Raw genomic sequence first — 22848 nt, forward strand, 5'->3', positions numbered from 1 at the left:
AACTCACGTCGCAAGTTTTCTGTGAAACTTGCCGCTCAACGCCAGCGAACGTCGCTGCTTACGCTTATCAAAAACGTTGCTTTGTTCTTCCATCCACCGGCGTTGAACGGCAATTTTTACAAGCGAAAGACTCCCGATACAATATCAGGATTGGATTTAGAGGGTGTTCTTCGATTTGCGTCGAGTGCTTCCTTATTACACGGCATGAGGGATCTTCGTGTAATATCCAAGGCATTTGTCAGGCAAAATGGAATCGCGGAAAGGTTGAAAATCGGGTGTGTAAAGGATGGCGGTTATCCCACGGTAACCAAGACCTCTCTGTCGAGTATGTTGTTTCAGGCGCACCCCGTTGAATTCGACTTGTTGCTGTGGTCTCCGAACGACATGCGCAAATATATCGACCGCGCCTCACCCTATATAAGGTACGGGAACTATGGTGATGAAAGGCAGAACAGATTTCACAGCCGGGGTAAAATACGCCGGAAATAATACACAAGGCTGTACGAAACCGAGAGACAGCGACTCTGGCGGAAAGGGTTAGACACTCACCTCTCACGCTGATGAAAGATTATTAAGGTACGCATTCATCTCAATCGATCAAACCCTGATTACTTCTCCGTATTTTCTACGCTGTCAAATTCCGGCCGAGTTTTATTCGAAAACAATTCCACTCGATAACTCGCGCATGAAATATTCAATCCCACGGTACAATTTCCACAAGATTTTGCCGACAGACGCCCCCCTCTTACGTCACGAAATCTATAGGTTCGGAATGATTGTTAACTGCGCCGTTTTAGATTCTCAGTTCACCCGATTTAATTGATGTGAAATCGAGAATTCGTAAAAACGTCGTTGGAAGTTTATACTACATTTTCTTTTTCTCCATCCATGTGTTGCGGCAAATTATCCAAAACTCGGTGAATTTCCTGCCTAACAGTCACGGATATTCGATGAAAATTTTTAAGATTTTAGAAGGGAAAAATTAACGCGTAAGTTTTTAAATTTTACATCTGAATAAGACGGAAGTTTTTACACTTCTTAGTTGATTTTTATTCTTAACTCAGGTGAGTATCCGTACGCAAATTGTCCTGGGCTCTAGGATACTTCTTTTACTTTTTGTCATACCTGCAGTGATGCAGATGTCGCATAGCGTGATTATTACAGTAACTACGGTCGCCTGGTAAGCACGATATGGATGTGTGATTTTTATTGCCGCATCATCTTTCAAAATAATAACGATAATTCGCAACACTGGTTGGAATACAAATAATATTAATAATAAGCCGTTGCGCAAGCTATAATTTAGGGTTGCTTTACAACCGTTCTAATTCTTGTATTTAGATACTTTCGTACTTCAGGCAACCCAGGGTACGGCGTTGCGAATAAATAAACGTCCACGATCCGCATCGCGTAAATTTACGCGTTAATTATAACATAACGAGTCATTTTGTGGAAACGTAACAAAGGGAATTTAACATAGGGTAAATCCTGCTGAATTTACGCAATTCAGAATACGGTTTTACAAAAATCTTTCTGCATTTATACAGTACAAGGTAAATTTTAATCGTGGGTCGATTCGAAATTGTTACATGAATATGGTAAATATTTAGCCTGAATTGCTTAAGTGTAGGAGTATTTACCCTGTGTTGGATTATCGATGGGAAATTTTAATTTATTAATGACTTGCACATAATGGAACCAACTGGCACGATTGTAACGAAGGTTCAACGAGCGCAAAGGTGGTGTAAACAAGAAATGAATCTCAATTCGTTAATTAGGAGAACCATATAAGGGTTACGAATGTCAATTGTCTTCCCTAATTGTCACCTACCCGGTTTTAATCTTGCTTGTTAAAGTGAGAGACTCGCAATCTTTTGACATATTCTAGCACTTGAAATGGACTGCACTCACAATCACCGTGAAATACGCGATATATGTACAAGGCATTGCACGAGGTATCGATCAAGATCGAAAGTTGAGATTTCTTTTAGATTTGTTCGAAAATTTTTAATATGTATCCAAGTCCTGGTCACAGAACAGATGTTGCTTTACCTTTCAACGTTCCAACTATCCCTGTCTGCGATATGATTTAAATTGCTATTTCCGGAGCACCCGTTTTTCAAAAACTGAAAAAGTTTAAAAATGAATTTAGTAAAGTATACCGACATTTTTAAGCACTTCTAGACAGTGAAATTTTCATTAGAGAAAAAGATATGTGATTTTGTAAAATAATCCAAATCCGAAAAAATAAAGTCTTAATGTTAAATAAAAAAAAAAAATACGTTTCTGATAGCGTAAATTGAAAAAGTACATTTACAAAAATCACAAAGTAGCGAGTATATTGTGTATTTACATATTGACAATTTCTGAATATTTATGATTATTTTTCAAAGTAACGCATCTTTGCCTTTCATTTCATCAGCTCCATATTCGACGAGAGTTCAAAAACTTCATCAAAATTTACCTGTTGTTTCTGAATTTATGGAAATTTTACAATATCGGCGGTTCCGGAATAGTAAAATAAATTTTCTATCAAATAGGAATGGTTGAATAAATGTTCTTTTTACTTACGCTCCGTTCTTTAATCAGTACTTGCGCATGAAAAATTCAAACTCTCACTTCTGGAGGAATTCGAAACACCCTAGATACAGAAACGTTTTTCCGGCGTCGATCCCCGGAACGAAATCTCCCAAAGTGCAAGTGTGTCGATTCATTGCAATAACCGCACACGTTTCTAGTTACACATATATGACGTAGATCTTAGCAGACGCCTTCAGCTGAGACCAACCAATTTCTTCGAATAAGATACCAATTGCGGTAAGTACATACAAGTGGAGGCAGCGCACCCTTACCGTAAATGCTATTCCTTGCTATATGTATGTATATATATATGTATACATATGTGTCTGTATATATCTTGTATCTTTACGTGAGCGTTTTACGCGTACAACTAAATAAATAATGCAAAGGCATCTAATGGAATTAAATACATTAACGAACGATATATTTCTATGTACGGTAGCTGGTAGTTTTAAACTGAAATTAACAGGATGACCTTCGGAAAATAAAAGCACTGTTTTCGAGAAATTTAATTGACAATCGGTAAGAAAAAAAAAAAAAAAAAATGCGCTCAGTGAGTGCTTTGGGTAGTTTCAGGGATGATTGGGCTAAAATCGACAGTTTATATTAATTACATTACGTTGTAGCCATACATTGAGTATTTATCGAATCATTATATTTTTAAGCTACGAACATCTCTTAATAAATTGAAATATAGAAATTACTGGTATTGTAAGTAAAAGTTTAGCTGTCGATGTTTAATATTCAAAGAGCTTCTGGATGTATAAAAATTTAGTCGATTTATTTCGTTTATTTTATAGTGTCTGATTTTATTCCGAATACTATTTTTTACAAACTCGCGGGAACGTATTTTCTTAATTTCAGTAGTCAATGTAATATAACCATTTGTTGATTATAATCAATATCGCTGCGATATCGTAAAATTAAATATTCCGCGATGTCAACATTATGAAAATAACGGGTTCAGGAAATTTGTAAAAAACAGTCTCCTGAATAAAACAATCCATCCTATAAAGTGAAATCGAACAAATCTACTATATTGTTCGCTAATTCAAGCGATTTGAAACGAACAATCGATATTTAAAGTTTCGTTTATAGTTTCAATATTTGCTATTTAGTTTACGATGTACAACCATCTCGTAATGAGATTAATAAAAGGTATGGATTTTTTGCCAAGCAACCCCTTTCAATGTTCGCTTTAAGCAAAGTACTTAACACTGCACACCCTACTAAGTACATTCATCGGCCCAATATATGCATAAAATGCTTGACTATGTTGCGTATAACATCAGCCGTGAAATAGCTTTTATCTGATTGCGAGTACATTTTTCGATACGCTAACAATGAGCCAGCGTGCCGATATCACTGTTAGATAATGAGGCAAACAGCCATAAATCACATCGCCAAATGTCCAGTAATAACGCTTCGATAAAACTTTAACATCCATTCATAAATAAGAAAATGACAGATAATTTGCACGACTGTTTGATTTTGCAGCAGATATCGCTACTGATACGGCGCATTCCTTTGCTGAACTGTGAAAATCCTGCAATGACCATCGTGTAATAAATTCAGTCAATTAACCGATCGGTTCACGAATATAGAATATCATCGAAAGAATTGACAAAAGCGAATATCGAAGCATTTGGCCAAACAGTACACGAATAAATTCGACATTACATGAAAAATTTTCGACATTCAAATGGAGATGAACGTTTCAAGATTGAATAAATAAATACTGAACTTCCTCTGCCAACTTGCTCCATTTTGCAAATTATATGTAATCTTTTGTACATTAATAAATTAGGGTACTTGGAAAAAGATGTTCAATCACACGTTTGCCTACATCAATTTTAGAAAAAGTCAATAGATCATTTCGAATTGATCTCGTGGGGTGAACGAACCAGGCTGTATTATTATTATTAATCTAAAATTCGTTGCTATAACGATACATGTAAGAAAGCCAAAATAAATGGTAAGTATCTGAGGAGATAGGAAAGACCCGAAGATCAATTTTATTGCTGATTATCGCTATAAACAATGAAAAGTGCAAAGAGTTTTAATTGCCTGAAAATTGCTAATAGCAATTAACATGTACAGAGACATGTTTGCATGTTTAGCGGCAAGTTGAATCGATGACGATGAAGAATGACGACGAACAACGAATAGCACTGCAAATTATTTGTTCATTTTTCTCATTCATAACCAAAAAATTGAATTGGCGTTTAATGAACGTTGTAAAATAAAAGTGAAAGATATTTATGTTTCAAAGTCGTCAAAACGAATTTATGGTGTTGATCAATAGAACAATAATCCGATCTAAATCGATAATATTCACTTGAAATATGCGATTCAGGTTATACCCTGAAGCTCTGAAGCTTATTATTGGCACTTATATTCAAACATGGAAATCGAATTAGGGCAGTAAATGATAGTTTGTTCGTTGATTATCGAAGATTTTTTTTCACCTATAAGTCAGGAATACAACCTTATTTCATTACATAAAACTTGTCTTCCAATGTACTGCATCAATTGTGAAAACCTTTTAGTTGTCTCACAATCTACAAAGAAGAATTTTTCCACTGCTCCACTGACCTTTGGAAATGATGACAACGTACGATATTCTATACTAATTATGCGTGGAAATTGTTGTTATTTTTCAGAGAGTCAGTGAGGCGGCATTTGGATATATATTTTTGCATCGATATTATCAACGTCTAAAAGTTAAAATGTTGTTGACGCGATAAACGAATGAAATATTTTTATATCTCGACGTTAATACCCATGATAAGTTATCGATTCAGGGAAATTTCGGCCAGCTTTTTGCAAAAGAATATCGATTTTGCGTACAACATATACAAACAAATAATAACATTCAAAGTCTTGGGCCCCTAAGCCGTACAGTTTACCAGGAATTTGTCGATCAATTTCATCACGATTTCAAATGAAGCCTTTGTCTTCGATTTTTAGCACTTCCTGCCATCGGAAAATATATCACGTAATGTACATTTTGTGACAAAAAGAAGTCTGATTATTCAGAACATGAAATCCATTTTACGGTAAACCTTGGAAAACTTCCGAGAACCTCGACGACTGATCAAGACTCGAATATTCGATTCGATTCCATTCGCACATCCATATTGTAAATGGATGTAAAATTTATCGTGTTCATTTTGAGCGCGCTTCGAAATACCAAATGAGTAGCATAGCGGAGACAAACGCATCGTTACGACGGTGAATGTGCGACAGATAGATGGATATAAAGAGGGTGTAGTCTATTGATCGTAACTCAAGCCGTGTCCTCGGGCCAACTTCTAAGATGCTATCTGACGATGAAAGAAAGCTCAACGCTCACTTACAATTAGTTTTACGATACTTTTGATTTGTCTCGGTGCACATCGGTAAAACGCAACAACTTTCGTCGGAAAAAACCTTGTATACTTTTTTGCTGACGAAAAACTCGTGTCTCAGTTCAATCCTCCGGTGCTCAATCCGCGGTACTTATACGTGTCAGCCTCAGGGTCTGTCTTTATTTTTTGTAACAAGAAAGAAAACCAGTAGATTGTTACATCGCTACACTGAGAAAAATTTCATTCGCTATAGTAACTAGAAAAATTTAGTAAAACGGATGTAGTTGAAAAAAACTGTTCTAATATTGTTGGGATTACGAAAAACGAGGTACGCGTAACCATTTTGCGCTATCGTCGATCCTTTTTTGATAATTGCATCGCAAAATCGGTTTGTGAGGTTTACTTTACCTTTTTAGTTAAATAAGGCTTCAACGTCAATTTATCGTTGCACAAGCGTTAAATTTTTGCAACAGTTGCAAGAAAGTATAGTAACAGTGATCGTAATGAGAAAGAATAGTAACGGATACTAGACTTTCTGGTAACTGCTTCGAAACTGATTTTCATTTTGTACCTAGAACTATATTTTTCGATTGTGGTAAAAAGTGAAAATATTTAAGGACTAAACGGTAACCGGAACTACAAATATCTCTTAGTGTAAATTAAAATACTGCGCTGAGTGACGATTTATTTTATTTGTCCAGATTAAATTATTTGAAATAATTTTTTTAATGCAATGTGTATTTTATTTTTCCCTAATTACAGAGTTATATAAGAAATATAATTTTTGTTTTATTCCACCTCAATTACGAAGAAGAAACGTAATTTTTTATCTCGTTCGGATTACAAATTCAAAAATAATTTTTGTTCTATTTTTTCAGATGACAAAATATAAGGGTGAATTTAAATTGATTAATTACAATTTTGCCCATCACTGGTACGTACACATCGTAGAAGATCTCGACACTCTCTTTGAATTATGCGTATTCCATATTTAAATACATTTATTGTACGTTAAAGTTTGCTCTGTTATAATGTATTCAGGGATCGAGAAACGTGCCAAGTTCACAGCGTTGAGATAACCGACAAATATAATTGACACATGAAACCCAGTATTTACTGTAGCGAAAAATAATTTGATCATAATATTATGTGACACACGCGAAATGACGAACGAAGCGCACCGACGAAAGATAAACATATTCTAATACAATCTCTAAAACTTGGGAAAAACTGTATTCGCAGTATGGTCGAAGTCGATGTTTAACAAACAAACTTTCAAAGAAAAAGTTTCACTTAGCGTGCAATGTTGACGTACCTTACCAACGTTTTTGAAACCTTTTGCGACTTAATATCAATATTTGAAATTGAAGCATTAAGAAGACACATTCTATTATCTATCCAAACCATTGCTTAAATGTAATTGATAATTTTTCAGACAAAATGATGAGAAAGAGCTGGATCTTGTTGGTTGTTGCGGGTTTCGCATCAGCTCTTGGTCCACCACCACATCGAACAGAGGAAGGTTCGCTTCGGAGTGCTTTGAATGCGGTTACCAGAAAACAACGATCTTTAGAATCCAGCCCTGATGAATATTACAACGATCTGCATTCCCTGAAATTCTACGGGAATCGTGACCGCGAACGCGACGACGACTTAGAATTTTTACCATTTGGTAAGAAGTGATTTGGTTGTCTTCGACGTTTGATTATCAGCTTCCTGCTCGAAAAGAATGGGATATTATTGCGTTGACACAAAAGAAAAGCATCACATCTGAAAAACATGAGAAGCATCCGATTATTTTTAATAGATACGATTTGAATTTATTTGCCTCTTCATACCTACGTGTATGTAAACGTAGACATTCCTTTAATTCATTGGTAAAACTTAAAATTCATTCGTTCGACAATAACTCGAAAATAGCTAATTGTAAGCAGATTAAGGTGAAATTTAGTAAATTCATTGGATTTCATTTAGCTGAGAACTCACAATATTTTCAAATAATCAATCGAGCCATTCGTAGGTTGTGTTTTTTTCTTTCGAAGATGAGAATGATTTTGCGCGACCCATTAAGTCAATCGGAATCGTTGCCCAACCAAAGAGCAGACTTTAACTTGATGTAAACGTCGAAGTACAAAAAATTAATAGTAAAGAATCAATTGTAATTAGACTAGGCCAATTGTAAGTTTCGAGAGTGAAAGAGAGAGAGAGAGTAATCTTGATACTACAATTCTGGCTTTCAGAAAATGGTCAGCTGGAGACAATCGGAGAAGGTGTTCAAAAAACTCTGCCAAATGCTCATTGGGCAGATGAAAAACCTAAAGAAAATCTTAATACTAAACTGTTCGACAAGATGTTGCTAGACTACTTGGGAAGTGAAGCTGGCCAGGTGAGTTTCTACTTTTGATTATTATGTCAGAGTAGCGGCGTGCTAATCTATCAAACGGTATAACCAAGGAGTGCAGAACCATACACGAAATCGTTGTTGATGTGCATATTGTACAGTAGGAGGAAAAGCCAAAGCTACTTTCACGGCTTATTTTATTTAGGGAGAACCGGTACCATCCGCGTTTAGGGAACGAGATCGAAGCGGAAGTCAGAAAAGGGGAGGAAACAATGCTCGGCCAAGTATCGACGACAAACAATTAGCAAAGTTGTTTTTAGAAGAATTGCAGGATGAGCCATCCGCGGATTCAGCAGAAGTTGATGACGAAGTGGACTTGAACATCTTCCGAGATTGGTACAACGATAAGCACAACGTTGAACCTGAAAGTAAAGCTGATGGGTAGGTTTCATTACACATCGTAAGTTTCTGTAAAACACATGTGCGAATCATTTGGCCCAAGTTCCAATAAATAGTCGATTAGAGATGTCGAAAACCCCAATGAACGACCCTAGTGATGTTAAAACACTTAAACAATGAAGTCATTGGAATGGTTATTAACAGATACAGTCAATCTGATATTTCACTTGTCCCAACGAGTTTCTTTGTCAAATTAAACCAGTGATATGATGTCACATGAAACTTCAAGTGCTGAAAGAATGTGAGGTGGGAATATTTTGTTTACAGGTACAACTTCCTAAATACACCAATGTCTTGGGGCGGAACTTTCAGCAAGCAAAATGTCAAGGATCAGGATCGAAACCTTGTGTACGTGCTACCTGCGGAGCGCAGAAATGTTAATGGCAGGTATCCATTGGGACGAGAATACAAGGAATACATAGAGTTAAGAAAACGTTATCCGGTTGCTAAGAGAAGCCCGAAACCAATGCCGCAGAAAAGACAAGTAACAGATCCAAAGGTAATTCGTTGTCAGTGAATCGATGAATATTTTGCTGAGCATTGAAAGATATCGATTGTCTAATTGTCTTGTGTTAGGGAAATAGCGCCAGATCGATACTCTGCGTACCGCAATAACTTTTTCCTGTTTTCTGGCACCGTTAAATTAGGTGGCACAGGATCTGGGGAATTTATTTGGTGAAAAATCGAAACGCCATCACGATCATACACATGAACATGACCACGACCATTCCCACTCTCATGACCACGATCACAAACACGAACAAACATCGGAGGCTCCCAACACCACGACTCACTCGAAGGTTCAAGACAAGAAAGTAACCGAGCAAGATAAGCCGAGAGAGCATCCAATTGAAATCAAGAAGAAGAGCGTTGATTGGTCCCAGTATTTTGGAATCGATCGGAGGAAGAAGAAGGCAAATTTATTAGCCCGACCTGGTACACAGGACCAAGATGACGAATGGCTACTGCAACAATATTACAAGGTACTTTGTCTCGTTGATGCACAATCTAGTGCTAATGAAATGAATAACACTTCGAATCACATTTTGACTCTGTTTCGAATGAATTTTTGTATCAATAAATTTCACACACGAGATTAAGATTAAAATGAACCAAATATTGGACTTTCGAATAATATTAAAATAATGTTCGTATTGAATTAAAATATGCGATATGTCATTTGAACATGGGATTCTAATGATAGTGAAGATCGACAAAAATTGAATTGATTGAATTCAAACGTAGCTTTGAACAAAGCGATCAATTGTTGATGTTTCAGACAATGGCTGAAAATTTGAAACCATCAGAACGCGTTGCCAACAGAGATAGCAGTGAAAAAAGAAACATGCTGCAACAAATAGATTCGAGACTGAAGAGTCTTGAGGATCTGATAATCGAAGAACCGTTACGATACACAGGCTCGAGAGATGCCATCGATATTCAAAAGGTAAAAACGCTGTGGAATATCATTAAAAAAAATTACTTGCCATGCGGCATATTTGACTTACGGTAATAATTTTTAGGTCAAAGATAATATCATGGCTCGGGCAGCGGCGTCTTATTCTTTGGAAAAAATGAGACGGACGCTGAGTGAATTTCAAAATAATATAACCGGACAAAGACAAACTCAAAAAGTAACTTCTCCACAGAACAATCTCACCGCCGGGCTGCCCGACAATACGAACGACGACAAACGAGGCGGTAACAGCGAAGCAAATGACGAAGGTATTTATTATATATTCAGTCATATTTATACGAGGTATTCCATTTCAGGTGGATCACTTTTCGAACGCGTAGTCACAGAAATTCTCGAAGTTTGAAGTCTTGGAGTTTGCTTTACGTGCATTTAATCTTCATTTAGTCAATACTTTGGTTTATTGGAAAATTTAGAACAATTCAATTCTAAGTACGTAATTCGGACGTTACCATATCGACGTCGTTTCGAGAACACCGTTTTGAGAGAACCTGCATCAAAGCTTTAAAACAACGTTATAATCACAAAACATTGAAGGTTCATTGCTTACCCTGAATCATTTATGCCTACCGTATTAAAAACACTTTCCTCAAACATTACGTTCACTGTGCGCTAACAATAAGCGCCGTACATTGATACGTTCCAAGAAATTATTGACCTTGACCTATTCTTTCATGATTCGTATTTATACAATTTTAAAGGTACCGAAGATGACGGAAGTTGTCCTGAAATCGAAATTGTCGAGAGAAGATGCAAGGCAGTTGATATGTGGGTGGGAAATAGGGCGCAAATTTTCTATCCACTTTGTATCATGCATCAAATCTGCCGTGCCTGTGTGAGTAAAAAATGATCGAAATTACTGTAAGATTTTGGGTCAACTGATGCATTTTTATTTTCGATAATTTACAAAGACGGAAACTTAATTATCTCAGGAACATAAATTGTTTTGTAACCTTAATACTAATTTTAAGCGGTTGCATCCGGTCGTAGCGTCGCAATAGAGATACATTTTTGGGATTTTTTTTACAAGCAAAGTAAGAAATAGATTCAATTGATTTTTGAACAGTGATAACATACTATTATTACGTATATACAGTAAATTTTTTGGTTGAAAGAAAGGCGGTCAACAGTTAAAACCATTGTGCCGAACCTCTGCGTTTCTTGCAGAACTAAACGATGGGGGTTTTAGTGGCGAAGCATCGTATCTGAAATCAGAAATTTTAAATCAGTCTTAATATAAATGACAATAGTTATACTTTACCGATTGGGATTTTAAAAACTCGAAAAAATTCGAAATATATGACGATTTGAACAAAATCACCGTTTTCTCGATAGAAAATCGCTTCGTATTTAGGGTGTTATCAAAAAATGGTGAATCTTATCGTAACATCCGATCGACAAAGCACGCTAAATCATAAAAGAAATGTGTATGCAAAACTTTGAAGTCCATTCATCGAACGTTGTTCGAGTTAGGAAGCCCATCACGCCACAAAATATTTGTAGATTAGTTTCAATAAACGCGTTTAAAGGTGAATCCCAGTGTGGCAGCCGCGCGTGAAAGATCAGAATCATGAAGTTTTTTCACAGACATATTCAGAAAGATCTCCTGAATGATAAAACAAAATTGAAGGAAAAAAAAAATTATGTCTTCAAATTTTCAACCTGGGATACCACCTTAAAGTTTTGACCTCGGTTTTGACGCTGATTTTCTGTCAGATGAAATGAAAATTTCTCTTACCCTTAATCACCGATTACTCGGGCATATAGGAGGCCTTCAATCTTTATAGCTTTCTGACAGTTCTGGCCTCTTTAGTCGACGTTACCTATACTGACGCGGCTAACATCTTCCTCGACACACATATCGTGGGTTCGGGGCCCAATCGAGACATTCAAAATCCGTAAAATGTCAAGCAGGCTTCTGTGTCCATCATTGAATATAGTAGTCGCAACAAATGCCGCGATTTCGTTAATTTTAGCATTACTGAAGTTGGTTTTCGGGGCGATTTGCCAAATCAAATCGTCTAGACTCTCATTCTTGCCGCTCGGCACACGTTCAATGCGTTCTTTTTTTTTTACCGACTCATCATACGGATTCGACTCTGCAATGTCTTTAAAAATCTTGCAATCCCCGTCCGCGACGTAATTCAAATATTTCACGTCGTGTAATTCTTGCGATCTGGAAAACATTTCCCGAACAGCGTCGACTTCCATCTTGTCTGCACTTCCTTCGTGATTGACGTCACATTGGTGTCTGCGATTCCATTCTTCATATTCGGCAGTATTTGCTTTCGTTTTCATCGATTCACACTCATTGCAATAAGCAGATTTCACTGCTACATCGAGAACTTTTCCCGAATGATATCCTATCAGACTTGCAACGCCGTACAATGAAAAAAGACCTTTCTTACTCCGTGTTGCATACCCAGAAACAGTCAGTCCTCGAGGTTTTTCAATATTATCAGCTTCAGCTGTAAGATTTATTTCTTCTTTCGCCGCACTTTTCATAGAATTTTCACAGACAGACGACGCAGCACAATGAATGTTCTTCACTAACGCGTCGTAAGTTGTTTGCCCACCGGGCTTGGGTAAATCCATGAGGCCACAAAATTTTTTTATACCTTGTCCTCCGATTCCTAACATTCTAAATGAGAACACCAACCGTCTATTTATCTCGTAAGAGTGATTATCGGTACACGGACAAGAATTTATACTTTTTGAATCGCAAGAGGCACACTCTACCACCAATTTAAACCCAAGTCCGCGAATAGACGATTGCCCAAATTTGACGTCACCCCCGCAAGTCTTGCACTTCACGTAATTACTAAGCGAAGAGAAAACATCGATAAAATTAATAATTGTATAGCCAAGCGACGGATTCACGATTACATCAATATTTTCACCCGACTTCAATTTTTTAGCCAAAGTACTCGTGCTGACTTGCTCCTGCTCTATTTGATGACGGTTCGGTGGTGGACGTTTTTTTAACGGCCGTCTACGAGAACTTCTACTGCCTTTACGATCCATGATGTAATTTCACTTTCGATCAAAAACTCTTATTCACAAGCCAACGATGTGCACTCTTGCCCTGTACGCGGACGACTGAATGCTATGGCCAAATTTTAAACCGGCTTACATTCTTCCTGTCGAGGGTACGAACGATTTATAGATACAGGGAAGGTCTTCTGAAAAGGTCCGTTCCGATCCCTCAGGTAGAAGTTCTGTATATGTGCTAACGGTAACCGCTTGGGTCGGAACGGGCCCTTTTACGGGGCCTTCCCTCTACGGCAGCTGCATTGCTTTTTTCTTAGAATTCATACAACAGGCCAAACTCGTGGAAGGACGCAGGGCCCGTAAACTCGGCTTTAATGAGGGTCGCACCGATTTCCTCAATAGCTGTCGTGCGTTGTTTCACTCAAGTGCTCGTAACTTTCTCGACTTTTGAAAATTCTACATCGGCTTTGGGCCTAAATACTCCTCAATGACGTAGTTGTAATAATATGTTGGAAAAAAGAAATCGATTTCTTTGAAGTTTCGACCGGATGGAACCGCTTCATGGCAAAGAAGGTTTTTTTGTCCGGAGCTACTTCCTAGCTACGTTTGGGTCTCGTTCGTCAGTAATCAATAACTCTGACGCGGTCTTTTTCAATTTCGTTGTAACTGATTAGTCGATGAGAAATTTACTAAAACGCTAGTGACATTTTAGGAACACCTGTTTTTAGAATTCAAAAATAATGTTTGACCAATAAAAATGAATAATACGTAACGGTGTGTGACACCTTACATAAATTTGTCACTTTTAATAGCTCTTCGATTCAATACATTGACAGAAGGTTTGTAAATGATTGTCGTTTTTCATAACAGGTTCAAGAGGAAAAGGACGACCGATCGTGCGATAAGCTATTTTCTTCGGCGTCTAGGGCGTGCGAAGGTCACGTAGGCTGTATCAGGGCAGCACATGTTGCCCGCACCACATTATCGCAGCTGCAACCACTTGTTGGGACACCCGGTTTGTGTCTTTGCGAATTACAGGCTCAGATGAGAAAGTAATCACTGAGCGATAATAACCACGGCGAGGCTTTCCTATGATTTGAAACGACTTTCGTATGATGTTCGATTTAAAATAACCGTTAAAAGACATTCCATATGAAGATAAAGATTCGACACGCTAATTCCAGCATTGTACAAATTTGACAGTGCAACAATGAAAAATAAGGAAAATAGTAAGGGTGAGCGGGACACGGATAAGCATTCCTAGTACATGCAGCTAGCGCCATTTCTGATTTTTTGGCACATTAGGTAGAACTGCAATTCTCATACCGAGATCGAAAACGGTGAAAGTTGGCGGACTGAGTAATCGACTGCGCATGCGCAAAATAATGGATCTCCATTCGTCGGCGGGATCGTGCCGCGTCAATATTTTCGTCTGTAAAGCAGGGCAGCCAACTTACTCTGTAGCGTAACTCGGTTTATAACAAAAGTTTGCCAAACTTTTCTGTATCAGAACGTCTGCAACTATTCGAGATCAGCCTAAAGCTTAGTTTCGCCGTTTCTATTTTTCGCCAAATAATTCAATTAATTGAATTTAGTCTAGATGCGAAATCGAGTATATAATTGAAATAAACATTTTTAGTGTCAACGATAGACTCCCTGATGTTGTGTTTGACCAAGGGACAAAAATTTTCTGACGATATTACGATAGATTTTGTGAAGCTAAGCTTTCTCAACGTGTCTTCTGAGCCCCTAGACTCTCCCCTTCACACATAAATATAATTCAATGTACATGGTATGTACGTCACTATATTCAAAATTATACAATGTTTTATGGCAGTGTGAAAATTTGAAGAATTTGTTGTTATTTGTTACATGATATATATTATACATATATGTATACATAATACATATATTATATATGAATGAATAATGGTCTGGTATGACTGAAAATTTTAATCAGTTCTATCAAGATACACATTACATATTTATTATAGATATATTTATATGATGAGTGAAAATGGTTTATCCTTCTATAATTATTAATTGCCCTACGGTTTTTCTTATAAAGTACGATTTTTCCGAAGCACCTTGTGCGTAATATAATGATTTATAAATAGCTATTACCAACTATTGAAATGTTTATTGACTATTTCATAGTGAAACTAGCAAATGTAATAATCTTACATTCTACTGTTACATCGAAAAATTGATAGGATTATTTTTCAGCTCGAAAGCCAAATAATTCTTACGTGTAATTTAAAAACTGTAAACATCAGTCTTATAATTTTTTTCTCTCGTTATGAACATGAAACGTACTAAGATTCGATGTGATGGCCTATATTGTAGTTCGAACGAGCTTGTCCTGATGTTATATGGTTAAGGAATTCATTAAAGAATTGGCGGAAGGTATGTTAAAAATAGGAATGGCAGAATGGAGCATGATCTATCTATTTGCGAGACATGAACTGGAAATGTACTTGATTTTTATACTATTGCGTAGATCCATTTTTGAATGAACATTGGTTAAATATGACAAATATTTTCGATCAATCAAGACAATAATAATTGAACATTTTTTAAACTTGTACGTAGCACTTTAGGCGTATATATGTATAATTAATATACGTGTACAAACGTTTCATATAGAAGTCCAATTAACAAAAAGACGAGTTTGAATTGTGGATAATATTAAATTTTATTTTAGCTCTAGCCGTATTTACTTCACCTTATTTAAAACTCAAACTGGGCTTCCTGTGATGATTATGATAAGAGCGTCAAAGATGACGATGATGATAGTAGTGATTATTTATTATCTTCCTCGCATATTATGAAAATATTAATATACCAAAGTACTTTGATGCTTCGCAAATAGATGAATTCATTCGTTTTCTATTGCCGAACACGGATGACACGCGACACCTTAATCGTCGTTTACAGAAACGTCCACTTACGATTCAAAAATACATCTATCTTGTGAAAATTCAGTGGTGCATACGTACATACTTATAGGGAAATACGTATGAAATCGATCGATTTTTTCTCTCGCTTCATCGAGAGTACCTACGATAGTAAGACCTACTTAAATTATTAAAAAATCTTCACTCGTTGCTGTTATAATGCTGTAGAATTTTGAAATTTTTATTGAAAAATTATTTACAATGATTAAGGGATTAAAAAATTTGAAAACATTTAAAATAGAATTCCTGTACCGTTCTATGCCTAATTTAAGAATTTCCAAAATTGTAACACGATTGAAGAAGGCGAGAAAAAACGTGTATTGTTTTCATTTGGCTTTCCTGTATATGTATCAGAGAAAATACTCGTATATTCATAAATATAATATACTAAATGTTGTTGAGGCAGGTATTAAAAATGAACAAAACCGATATCTTATATATTATTAGATAATATACGTACTTGTACAATTATTGAAATGATATTCATGACCAGAAATTGAACAAGGAAAATGTTGTGTCCTACGAACCAAGACCAGCGAAATTTTTTGACATTCTTATAAACGTATTTTCTCTGCTGCTGCATAGAAAACCGTCAAGAATGAAATGCACGTGTATTGTGTATAGTATGGAATTATTTCCCTATAGATGAAGTACAGCCATCAAGAATAATGGACTCAGTTCTTGACACGTAATAGCTACCAAAGGACATGATGATGGATTTCAACAAGGAGCTTTGCATAATATTGCGTTTTGTTGATTTGGTAGATTCAATATTCTATTCATGTTATAAAATATACTCACGTAACATGTGTATCAAGCCTCCATGTATGAATATAATAAATATATTTAAACATAGCCAAGCAGTCGTTGCAGTCAATAGAACTTGCTGCATACTTACATCCATGACAAAGGAGGATACTTGCATCTACCGATAGGAAATGGTGAAACTTAGCAGATCGAGTACCTGACTGCGCATGGGGTAACTATGTGGGACTTTCATGCCGGTTGATCGCCCCAACAGGTTACAGGTAACAGGATTTCTATTTTAGGCTAAACAGATCTTACATAGTCGGTACGTTAGTTTAAGACGGCTTGGTAAACTTGCTACCATTCAATACAACACCATAATTTCAATTCGCTATTTGACGTATATGAGAAAATTGGACATATCGTATGCAGCGTTATGATTCAGTTTATACAACGCAAGCATGTTTTACGTGTTCTTAATGCGTGTTTTTCGTACACGAAGTACCCGTTCCTACGACGGTCGAGTGAGTCTGCGAATGCGCATGCGCGGAGTACGGAAAAGACCATTTTTCACTGCTAGCAGTTAAAACTGGTCTTTTCAGCACTGTGCGCATGCGCTGTCGTAAACAAATCTGACGTTATGCGGCCGTAACCTCAATCTCGTACTTCGTGAAAAACGCCTAACATACTCTTGTTACATAAAGAATCGTGTGCAACAAGAAGGCAGCGGTCCTTTTTCTTTTAAGAAAAAGGAACTATGCACATCAATTCGATTTTATTTCTTGTACTTTGTTAAATATCAACACTCCTTAACATCTGCCCAATCGTTTTTATTTGTACATTCATACGTATCTTTTCTTATCGTTAGCGGGAAGACATGTGGATGTAAGGTCTTGTTGCAGGCAATCCGCCACGCGGATGAAACAGAGATATGACTGCGGACTAGTTTTGTCGCAATGAAACACTCGGAAATCAGTATGAATCATCCGAATCACCAATGTCGTTGGACTTGACGTTTATTCCCAGTTGACAGTGGTTTGCGGAATCGTGGCACGGTGAAGTAACATCAACTATTTATTACGAAACCGTTATACCCATAAAATTGATAGATTTCAAGTGTATTACATCGGAAATCCCGATTGAAATTCCAAACGATGTGTAAAGATGACGTGCGAAAATACTACCATCATGTACTACCGTTGTATCAGACAAGATTAATCCAACTTTGTGAATTACGCTATCGCGCCTGGCACAAAGTTTCGCCATTAGCCTTTGTGCTATAAAATAATGATAACCCTTGTCACGTGAATGATACGCAAGATAAGTAATAGATAAATTAACGTTAAAATTAGTCAAGTATTTATCGTCGAGCAGAAATGTCACAACACAATATTGGATATGTTCCCGATGAAATTCGCCCTAGTGCACCACCAGAATCTGGTAAAACTATACTAACTTGCTCCAATTAACATGAAGATACAATAAAACTTTCCATAGAGATAGCACTTTCTGCAACTAATTTCAATGTGTGAATCCAGCAACATTCCGTGATAAAGCCAAGTGCCGATATATGTCTGATCAAATAGTTGCTTTTATTACACGACCATTTGTAATTCGTTGTTAGATTAGTATTTCGAAGATATTACACATGGCTCAAACTTTCAGCAGTTTACGATGAGGTTTCTCGCGACTCAAGGGGAAATTCAACACCTGTCGTTCCGCCCGTATACATGAAACAAACTATTATTACGGTGCAACCACACAATCAGAACGGTGAGCATAACGTTCTTTGTATATCCAACTTTTCACCTCTTGATAAGATGAAGCAATTTACGTTACTCGTAATCAGGATGGCCATCATAATTTAACAAAAAAATTTCCGGAATGTTTTCCGAATGAAAATCACCTTGTTTATTTACATTTATTGTAATATCGTTCGATTTCAAACGTCTACTGTAATTATAGTATTTTGGCAGTATTCGGTATAATTCACAGTACAAGAATTTACTTCAAATAACAGAACACGCGATAAAGGGTAAAAATTCAGCTGTATAATTAAATAAATAACCGGGTTTTTTCGCAAAAATCTTGCACGGGCAATAAACTTGGAGTAAATCTGCTTGCATTTATGTAATTCGGGGCACTTCTTTCCAAATTTCACGTGTTTTCGGCAATCGAGAGTAAATTTTATCGATCGACTTTTTTGATATTTTTTACGACTGGTTGACTTATCACTCTCAAACGAATCGTAGACCGTAAGAAAAATATAGATGGATGAAATGTACTTTCAGTTGCCAAAATACAGGCAGGTTTCGGTGAAAAAATGTACACTGAACTGCGTAAGTGCATGTGGATACATCTTTTGGTTAAACAACCATGTTGTATTTCCACGGACAAATCAGATATGCATTATGTATAACAACAATAAAACATTATCACTTCACAATATGTTCTAATCGAATGCAACTCAAACTCCGCAACATTTCTTTTCAAAATTTTAAAAATTAAACAAAATATCCCAAATATATGATTTATTTATTTAAACCACAGGTTCATTGTTACAAATATAAATAGTACCGCATGTAGACTCTAGGCAAGTATCTTCACATCATGATCTGAACGCCATCTAATGAAGAGCAACTTTGAATAGTAATTTCTAATCTTGATGGGATTTCGCTGTTTTTTTTTCTCCGCAAACTAAAAAATACAAAATTCTCAGCTTTTCGGTATACTGAAAAATTCCGAATTGCAATAATAAATTGCAATAACTGCTTCAGGTACAAATAGAGCACAAAGAGTCCCAGTTCCAGTCAACACAACCGAATGGGTTTCGACGCCGCGAAGTCAACTGAATCCGCTCATCGGAACGGACTTTTTAAATGGAATCGAGCAGCTTGAAATTCAACAGACAGTACAACTGAGCACTTGTAATTACTCTTTTATTATTTTTACGGAGCTAATCGAAGAAGAATAAAAGCTTATGTAAGTTTCTGGCTCTTCAGTCGGTAAAGAAATCAAATTTCTTGTATTTATTGTATAATTTGAGCGTAAAAGATTTACTTATCGGTTGTTCTCTCGCCATTATTTGAAACTTGCATTTAATGTATTGTTGAAAAATATCTGCGATGACACGTCGAGTCCTCTCGGGAATCGAGATCGGTACAAACGATTTATTGGGAGAATCTTAAAGCACGACGAATTCTATGAGTATAAAAAATGAAAATATATCTTTCGGTCCGAGACAATAACAAGAAATTTGTTTTCTTAAACAGGGCAGCATGAATTCTAATACAAATATCTGACAGTCGATCGATTCTGTAGCAAAAGCTGCTTGTCTGATTTTCTATTTCAGTACTAGGTGAAACGAAGTCGGGAAATCAATATAGAGTCAAAGTTCCCAGAGCCGAGACAATATTTCTAGCCACGGAAACATCCACCGAATGCCAACGCGATATCTTGGGTTCCTCCAGAGGTTTCAGTTTGACTTTGACAGATCCCACGGGACAAGATGCTTTCAAATTTACAAAAAGTCCAGGCTGGGGTTGTGTACCTGGATTTTTACATGTAAGCAGGGTCGTTACCTCGTAGAAGAACTTTTATATTTAAAGTATTCGTAGGTAATACGTACAAGAACTTTTAAAAGCTCAGTTTCTGGACAGGATCTAATCAGCAAGCAAAATTGTCCCAAAACATGAAAATCGAGTGAAAAAAATTAGACTTTCATTATTTTGAACGTTTTGGCTATAAAACCTTTTCTCAAATTATTCATATCTTAGCTTGTGCCCATGATTTGTTCGGATTCAGTTCTATTACAAACAAATAGTAAGGATGTTTTTGTCATCGGTGTTCAGTATCATCGGTGCTAATAATAATTCCGGAATATTTAAACGATTCTTTTCGCTTTTCCTAACTTCTGATTCAGACGGTGGGATCTATGAATCCTTTGAAGGATAGAATAAACATTTTTCTCGATACTTGTGTTTTCGATTGCATGTAAAATTGCGCTAGCTGCGACGTCTTCGAGTCGACTATGAGCTGGTTCTGATAATAGCAAAAATAAGTGACATTTAACTCTGTCGGTTATGAATAATATGACATGAATAATATTACAGAAAATGTTTGTCGATTGCACGGATCCGATCGGAAGTATAGAGCAGAACTTTACACTTCTTGGGCCTAGCTTTACGGTGTACAATAATGCACGGAACCCCCTATGCAAAATATATGGACCTAATATGTTTTGCTGTTGTATATCGAGAGATACCCAATTCCAGGTAATGGATCCTACTAAAATTGAATAAAGTTTTGTCTTATCTGTACTGTGATACTAGTTTTCCTTTAAATCGTGATTTCGCGTATTGCATAATTATTCTAGCATATTTAAACATTATAGATAGTATCTGTCGATGGAACACATCAGATTGCTTCGCTCATACGCCAATGGGATCACATACTACTAGATTATACGATAACGTTGACTGTGCCAGCAGGTACAAATGTGAACCTCAAAGGTTTGCTACTCGGAGCTGCATTTTTGTTGGTGAGTATCGTAATTCATATGTAATGTCCGTCGAGAATTATAGGACACTTCGTCGTAGTTAATTATTATTTGCCTGTACGGATTATATTTTAATTTGTACTGAAAGAAACCACTGTACAGTTATTTAAATACATTGCAAACATGATAAAGCTGTAACAACAAAATAAAAATGTATCGAGTAATTTTTATCTACAAAAGTTCCCGTTTTTGGGACGCTTGGGATAGATTCAATTATTACATGTATTATAATTTTCACGTATGTTTACAGGAATATTTGTATTTTTCACGCTTGAAGAAATCTTGATACTGATAACACATAGCAAAACGGCTACTTACAAATAATAAGCCTTTCTGCAGTCAAAGAACATTAAAGAGTGCAAGGGAACGACTCTTCTTATACTGTCGAATTGCTTCAAATTTTTTCCTTATACAATATTATATGAAATGTATAATGTAAAGCAAATAAATTTGATTTGACCATCCTCGAAACTTGAAAAATGTCAACGAATATATTCACGTATATATAATACGAGCACATAATAACTTAATAACTAGTACAAAGAATGGTCACAGAACTTTGCATGTTTGATCTGAAAAAAAAATTCATTCATGTACAACCAGAGCACTCGTTTCAAATTCCTTGTAAGGCTTGTAGGTATCAGTCACTGCCTATTCGGATTAACGAGTATTTGAATTTAATATCACTGTCAAGACCTGCATCTGTTTTCATGTTTCATCAATTTTATTTTATAGTTGATTGAGATAAACTCACGTAGTCTATAACCGCATATTATTTCAATTTTGAAATGTACGATTGTCAAATAAACTTGGGCACACACATTTTGGTGAACAAACCAACGAAGCAAAATTATTCTGGCCCCCGAGATGAAAAAAGTGGACTCAGCGAAGGAATCGGTTGTATAACCTACAATCGAGATGATGTAGATATATATACGTTAATTATTATATGTTTTTTGCCTGTTTCTTCGATCGGTTTAAATAATTTTAATGCAAATCTATAGTGATTTGTATTCCAGTACACGCAACGCTATGAGGGAAAATTCGTATGGAATAACATGCACGGTTATGGCGACTACGAGTACGTTATGTCTGAAGTTCGATGCTAATTTGTTACAACATATTTTTGAGAACAACTATACTGTAGAGACTATGCGCAATCATTTTGTAAGGCAGCGTTCCCCGGATCGTGGTCAGTTGGAGGAAGAGTAAATACGCATTGAGTTGTGGAGAAATACTAATCGCACGGAAAATCCACATCACAATTCAAACAAACACGTCGTTAATTCAACACAACCATTGCGACTTTTCATCTGCATTAGAAAACGTAGCCAAATTTTGCAGTTAGGACGATAAAAAAATTGATTTTATTACCCATAAAGACGCGTTGG

The 22848-nt window shown here is 36.4% G+C and overlaps 3 protein-coding genes across 8 annotated transcripts; 2 read left to right on the forward strand and 1 right to left on the reverse strand.

Moving 5' to 3' along the window:
- The first annotated feature begins 432 nt into the window (after positions 1-432).
- On the forward strand, positions 433-17007 carry LOC124216273 (uncharacterized). 2 transcript variants are annotated; one of them, XM_046620591.2, is made up of 10 exons: positions 433-576; positions 7366-7602; positions 8171-8316; positions 8477-8712; positions 8998-9229; positions 9378-9713; positions 10010-10177; positions 10254-10455; positions 10906-11039; positions 14066-17007. In XM_046620591.2, the coding sequence occupies exons 2-10, from the start codon at positions 7371-7373 to the stop codon at positions 14249-14251; spliced, it is 1872 nt and encodes a 623-aa protein (XP_046476547.1). In that variant the 5' UTR covers positions 433-576; positions 7366-7370; the 3' UTR covers positions 14252-17007. The 2 variants fall into 2 exon arrangements, with proteins under 2 accessions (XP_046476547.1, XP_046476548.1); XM_046620592.2 differs by having other exon boundaries at positions 10380-10455.
- Positions 11084-13288, reverse strand: LOC124216275 (uncharacterized). Its single transcript, XM_046620597.2, has 2 exons — positions 11943-13288; positions 11084-11409 (listed from the first exon to the last, which is right to left on the reverse strand). Exon 1 carries the CDS (start codon positions 13226-13228, stop codon positions 12014-12016), a length of 1215 nt encoding a protein of 404 aa, XP_046476553.2. The 5' UTR covers positions 13229-13288; the 3' UTR covers positions 11084-11409; positions 11943-12013.
- A 611-nt stretch (positions 17008-17618) lies between the features above and the next one.
- Positions 17619-22268, forward strand: LOC124216274 (phospholipid scramblase 2). 5 transcript variants are annotated; one of them, XM_046620595.2, is made up of 7 exons: positions 17619-17959; positions 18565-18672; positions 19677-19826; positions 20252-20463; positions 21012-21173; positions 21293-21439; positions 21708-22268. In XM_046620595.2, exons 2-7 carry the CDS (start codon positions 18630-18632, stop codon positions 21741-21743), a joined length of 750 nt encoding a protein of 249 aa, XP_046476551.1. In that variant the 5' UTR covers positions 17619-17959; positions 18565-18629; the 3' UTR covers positions 21744-22268. The 5 variants fall into 5 exon arrangements, with proteins under 5 accessions (XP_046476551.1, XP_046476549.1, XP_046476550.1 ...); XM_046620593.2 differs by lacking the exon at positions 17619-17959 and adding an exon at positions 17966-18339; XM_046620594.2 differs by lacking the exon at positions 17619-17959 and adding an exon at positions 17966-18339 and having other exon boundaries at positions 18568-18672.
- The last annotated feature ends 580 nt before the right edge of the window (positions 22269-22848 follow it).

Source organism: Neodiprion pinetum, chromosome 4 (genome assembly GCF_021155775.2).
Source record: "Neodiprion pinetum isolate iyNeoPine1 chromosome 4, iyNeoPine1.2, whole genome shotgun sequence".
Taxonomy (NCBI): Eukaryota; Metazoa; Arthropoda; class Insecta; order Hymenoptera; family Diprionidae; genus Neodiprion; species Neodiprion pinetum.